This window comes from Cryptomeria japonica, chromosome 9 (genome assembly GCF_030272615.1).
Source record: "Cryptomeria japonica chromosome 9, Sugi_1.0, whole genome shotgun sequence".
Lineage (NCBI taxonomy): Eukaryota > Viridiplantae > Streptophyta > Pinopsida > Cupressales > Cupressaceae > Cryptomeria > Cryptomeria japonica.
This window is the reverse complement of record NC_081413.1, coordinates 477885930-477892329: the sequence shown is the minus strand read 5'-3', so window position 1 is coordinate 477892329 and position 6400 is coordinate 477885930. Positions and strand designations below refer to the sequence as shown.

The 6400-nt window shown below is 36.8% G+C and overlaps 1 protein-coding gene across 1 annotated transcript; it reads right to left on the bottom strand.

Moving 5' to 3' along the window:
* Nucleotides 1-2706: 2706 nt before the first annotated feature.
* On the bottom strand, nucleotides 2707-6156 carry LOC131075976 (pentatricopeptide repeat-containing protein At3g49240, mitochondrial). Its single transcript, XM_058012987.2, has 2 exons — nucleotides 4879-6156; nucleotides 2707-3527 (listed from the first exon to the last, which is right to left on the bottom strand). Exons 1-2 carry the CDS (start codon nucleotides 5964-5966, stop codon nucleotides 2954-2956), a joined length of 1662 nt encoding a protein of 553 aa, XP_057868970.2. The 5' UTR covers nucleotides 5967-6156; the 3' UTR covers nucleotides 2707-2953.
* Between the last annotated feature and the right edge of the window lie 244 nt (nucleotides 6157-6400).

The window sequence follows — 6400 nt, the reverse complement described above, 5'->3', positions numbered from 1 at the left end:
TGCACTCACAACAGCTAAAGGTTTGAGATCCCAGAAAATCTAAACACCACAAGAACAGCTTATTAAAACTTACTGTTTTAATTTTCAGGAAATTCAACTCTTTGTTTCTAAAACCTGCTTCAAGAGTTAAAGCTATGGCCTATATCTTCTAAGACACTGAGGTCCTTATCTAATATTTGCTTATACAATTTATAGCATTTCTCTTAGAAAGCCGATGAGGTTTTGACCTCAGACTCATTTGGCATAAATGTGTGTTAATCCTTGGAACTCAAACTTCCATTGAAGAAGAAATAATATGCAGAACCAAGATACGTGCATCCAAATGCTTCTTCAAATTGAAATCATAGCAGCATTGCCAGTGCACCTGACATTGAATTCTCCCCCCTTTCAAAAAAAAATAAAAACTTTAGGATATTGATAGATTGTCATTTTACACAACCCTATTTTCCATGGAGCTGGAAGTACTCAACATATAAAATTGGAGCTGGAAGTACTCAACAGCTAAAGGTTTGAGATCCCAGAAAATCTAAACACCACAAGAACAGCTTATTAAAACTTACTGTTTTAATTTTCAGGAAATTCAACTCTTTGTTTCTAAAACCTGCTTCAAGAGTTAAAGCTATGGCCTATATCTTCTAAGACACTGAGGTCCTTATCTAATATTTGCTTATACAATTTATAGCATTTCTCTTAGAAAGCCGATGAGGTTTTGACCTCAGACTCATTTGGCATAAATGTGTGTTAATCCTTGGAACTCAAACTTCCATTGAAGAAGAAATAATATGCAGAACCAAGATACGTGCATCCAAATGCTTCTTCAAATTGAAATCATAGCAGCATTGCCAGTGCACCTGACATTGAATTCTCCCCCCTTTCAAAAAAAAATAAAAACTTTAGGATATTGATAGATTGTCATTTTACACAACCCTATTTTCCATGGAGCTGGAAGTACTCAACATATAAAATTGTGTGACCACGATATGCAAGAGGGGGATATGGGACCATCTGACAGAAGATAAAGAGTAACGGAAACATTTCCATTTTTTAAGATTTGCAACCCACATTAACACAATCCCATTTTTCAGTAGGGCTGGGACTACTGAACCTATTAAATCGTAAGAGGCCCATAGAAGTGGTATGGGATTGTTTAGCAAAGGATTAATTTATGCTTATAAATACATTAAATCTCAAGAGAACCTGAATTCAACCAGCCAATTGTTATATAATGCTGTTTAATTTTCAAAAGCAATTTATTTAACAGGTATCTTTTTCAAAAGTAAATGTAATTTAGAAAACTTGTCATAAAGATAAGCATGTTTCCAAGGCACAAAACAACAACACAATTAAACTAATATCTGCTTTCAAAACTTTGTTTACATCACAGATTAGCGATGATCTGAGAGTTTAGTAACCACCATCTACGTTAGGATTACAAGCACGAGGGTTTCTCATTTCACTGAAGCCAAATAAAAAATGTCACAAACTGTTAATATTCCAATGTGATTCTATTAAGTTAGTAAAATCAGCTAACATCATAACTAAGCTATTCCAGTGAAGACAGCTATTCTAATGAAGACTCTCATGTCAAAATCACTCTTGATAGTCATTTTGTTATCACAAGAAATGAAGTTGCAAAGGCAAATACCAAGGCACAACAGAGACAAAGGAGTTCTGCGTGAAACTAACACCTAAGGATGATGTCACCATAAATACAGGTATCAATGACATACTCAAACCAAGCTAAAAATAGTGAAACTAGTTCATAACTGCAGCCAAATCCATCAGGGTGCTATCAAACTGTGAAGAAGATTTCATCTATAGCCAAAATTGTCCCAGATAAGACAAAATGACAGGGCCTGCAGAATTAAATAAAGTTTAGGCATTTGGAATTTTGTAATTTCAGTTTCTTGGAATTTTGGGCTTCTTTCTAAAGCTTTCTAAGAACTCTTGTTTTATAATACTTCCTGAAGAATACCATTGTAATGTTCTTTTAGTTGCATTTTAGATGAATTGTACTCATGCAATTAAGCATATATGTCTGTAAGGAGTTTGAGTGTGATTAGAAAGTGTTCAGAGCAGTTGCAAAGCTTACTAGGTATATATGTGAGAGATTTCCAATAAGTTGTGAAGGTGGCAATTGACCTTTGTAATAGCTTACTGAGATATTGGCATTAGGAAAGTATCCTCACTCTCTGTTTGGGTTTCTCTGGGCCATTTGTTGTTGTTAACTCATTTTGTGTCTTTGCTGTCATGGTTTACTAATAAATTATTCCTTCATGTCACATGCACTTAATAACAACAGCATATCTAACACAAAGGGATTCTTTTCCTGAATTTTGCATTAAGGAACAGTGACTCCATCAATCAAAGCATGTTGAGAATAATTGATATTCATGTTGAAGAACTAAGTTGTGGAACACCCACAGTAATTATGAACCAGTTCATGACATAGGATACAAGTTGGAAAAGCAATTTATTAGACTGATATTTTCTTCACTATATGACATACAGAAATCTCCTTATAAAGAATATAGTCTGTTTCCAAAGCACAAGCCAACAATGTTAACTAGCTTATATTTGCTTTCAAAATTTTGTATACAAGGCAAATATTGAAACATATAATGATCTGAAAGTTTGGTAACCTCTAATAAAAATTGGACTAAAAGTAAGTAGTTCACATTTGAAACAAATGCCATATGCAAACTGTTGTGTAAAGCGTTCGTAAAATAGCATCCAATCAATTGCACCATAAGATCATATTTACTTGATTCATTTAGGTTCCACTTCAAGATCACTTCCATCAAAATCAGTTTCACCTAAAACTGCACTAACCTACCTAGCAGCTTCCAGTTTTACTAGCTACTAGCTAGAACAAAATCTTGCAGAGCAGATATCTCTGCAAAGTTGATCCCATGCTATATCCTTCCTAAATCTCACACCATGTGAAATTAAACTAAACAGCGATTTCCGTTTTTTGATAATTTTCAGTGGATGCATAAGGTGCCTGTGTTTCTGCCTTTGATTTTTCTTCACCAGTTGCATCCTCTCCCTGCTGTCTGATACGAGCCACAAGATCCTCATCCAGTTTGGTCTTTTCCACAAGTGTCAAAAAATAACCTTTTGCCTCCTCAGCTCTCCCCTCTCTGCCAAATGCCTCTGTTAATATATCATACGTTCCAACATCAGGGTTCCGCCCTACATCTAACATCTCATGAAAAAGCCTACTAGCTTCATCAAGCTTCCCTTCACTACACAAGTGGCTGTACAATTTGTTATATATGGCAATTACTGGTTTAAAGCCAGTTTCTATCATTCTTCTGATAAATCTTAAGGACTCATCCAGCTTGCCCAGTTTAACATATCCATCTATCAGTGTATCATGAGTTACTGAATCTGGCTCAATTCGCTGATCTAACATCTCTTGCACCAAATTCTCTATCTCCACATTCATTCCTTGCTTGAAATAAGCATCCAAAAGACAATTGTAGGCCACAGCAGCTGGAGCACATCCCTTCTCAAGCATCGACCTAATTAATGCATGGAATTCATTAACCCAGGGTTGCAAATAAATTTGTAGTTCTACAGTACTTCAGAATTGCGTTGCTTTCATAAGACATCAAATATAAACAAGTTGCTACAATAATAGATAACGAAGACAGATTCTGCTACCACTTGCAATTATGGCTAATATCATCAATCTGGGCATATTATAAGTAAAATTTTGCTTCTTGTTTAAATTTTCAATTGATTTTTGCCAAATGTGCTTTGTAGAATCTCAATGAAATTTGTACAACGGGGAATCTATTCAAAGAAATTGAATATAAAACATTGGCCATTGACAAGTTGAAATTTTTGACAATTTATAACTTCTCTACTGCTTTTCAAAATAAAATATGAACAACTACATTCAGGAAGTTTAATTACAGGAAGAACAAAAAGATTTTCATGGTTGGCAAATCTTTGATTGAATAGAACATAAAATGTTAAATTTATAATCTAATAATTGTTTTAAAAGGCATACTATTTTTTTATGGCATGGCAATCATTAAGGCTTGAAATAAAAATAAATGTCAAATTTTGCCAAGCCCTGCATGGAGTCATCTTGACTTTCGAAAAAAACAGCTTTTAGTAAGTAAACTTAATAAAATGCCAAATTGAAAGCATAAAATTTACAACTAATAGCAGGTTTCCTGAACGTTTGATAAAATTTCAACGATACTTTTGCATAAATATCTGAAAAAAAAACCTTTGACCCAGTTTGTCCTATAATAGTACATCAGAAAGAAAATAATGCTGAAGATAAGCAAATTAACACACAATGGTTTTCAAAACTAGTTTTGTTAATTAGTAGCTATAGCAATTATCACAACAAAATTAATATGTTTAAAACTAGGTCAGAGAACTGCTTACATACAATTCCAATCAATTGTGTAACTTTAAAATTAGACGAGTAATTTAATAGTCGTTAGAAATGATTGTTAAAACTCTACAAGTATATTCAACAGAATCTAAGATTTGAGGAGGCCACTAAAAATCAAACCTGAGGACCTTATTTTTACATTTTTTATAATCTAAATCATAAAACCTGCGGTATTGAACCATTTTTTGTCTGACCAAAGTAAAGTTATCCTCTAACCAAAACAACCAATTTAAAGTTTTCCTCTACCCAGAATAAACCTTGATCAGTCAAATCTAGAAGTTTTTCTAATTTTGGGCGTCTTTAGGATGAGTTCACAGAAATTTGTTTCCTACAACAAAGCAGACATGTTTACCGAAAATTTCAAGTATTTATGAGAAATATTACAATAACTTACCATTTTGTGAACGTCCCAAAAACAAACTAGCAAATTGAAAAACGAAAATAGCAAACCAGCTGACCTGAAATGCTTTTCCGCCTCCTGCAAATTTCCTAGCTCAATATAAAAGTCCATCAAAAACGCAACCGACAAGGCATCGCGTTTCAAATCCTTCTCCACAAGTGTATCGAAAAATGCAAGAGCGTCATCTATCCTTCCAGCATTGCAGTACCCTTCTATAACAGCATTACTGGACATTGCGGTCCGTTCGACCTTCTCAGGCACAAACTCAAAAACATCAAGGGCCTCCTGAGTTCTCCCAGCAGCAATATAGCCCTTGATCAAATTACAAAACACCGGCTCGCTAAAAATGGAACCTCTCTTCCTCATCTCCATATACAGCTCCGTAGCCTGGTCCATCGCCCCACCCTTCACAAAACCCTCAATGGTATTTGCATATGTCGGCGGATCAGCCCCATAGCACTTCTCCAGCATCTCCCTGAAAAGCCTCATAACTTCCTCGTATTTCTCCAACTTAAAATGCGCCCTCATCAAGTGTTGATAGGTCACATTACTGGGATTCATTTTTGCGTCCTGGATCATCTGCAACATGCCGAAGCACTTCTCAATGTCGAGCAAATCGGCGTAGCTACCGAGAACGATGTTGTAGGTCACCACATTGGGTATGACGCCGCTTTGCCGCATGAAAGCAAAGAGATTGAAAACATTCTCATACCTAGCAGCGCGGTGGCAATGGCCAAGGAGGGAGTTGTAGGTGAAAATCGTGGGCCGGATACGAGCGAACTGCGCTTGGCGGGCGGCGACCAGGGCATCGTCCAGCTTCCCTGAGCGGCTGAGCGCTTGCAGGCGATTATGAAGGCTGAGGCGGTCGCCCACGAGTACATTGATGGGCTCCGGCATGTTGGGGTCATGGGGTTTCGGAGGGCCATAGCGGTTGCGCTGCAGGGCACTCATGGGCGGATCAACACGCAGCTTCCGCTTTCTCGCCCGCCGCTCTGCCGCCGCATCCAGCATCGCCTGCGACATGTACATCTCCCGCATGCCCCGCTTGAATATTGTCCACGGCTCTGCAGCCTTTCTGGGTGATGATAGTGATGATGAGCAGCCATGGTTGGCTAGTATTGTGATTAATCTTTTGTACATCGCCATGGCCACTGTGCTTCTGCTCTTGCACCTGCAAAAGCTTAAACCCTAGACTGCAAAACACTCAGCGAAGTTATCGTCGAATGTGAAGAGGGGTTTACGATTATATAAAATGGTGAGAATATTATGTTATATTGTGGTTTTCAGGGAAGGGTATCCAGATTATATTGTGGTTTTTAGGGAGGGGTGTTGGTAAGTGGTATAGCTGGTTCCGCGCATTCTATGTTTTTAAATGATACATTGGATTTTCATCATTTTAACTGTTATAGTTGATTCCGCGCATTCTAGGTTTTTAAATGATACATTGGATTTCATTATTTAACTGTTATAGTCGATTCCGCGCATTCTAGGTTTTTAAATGATACATTGGATTTCATTATTTAACTGTTATAGTTGATTCTAGGTTTTTAAATGATACATTGGATTTGGATTTTCATTAT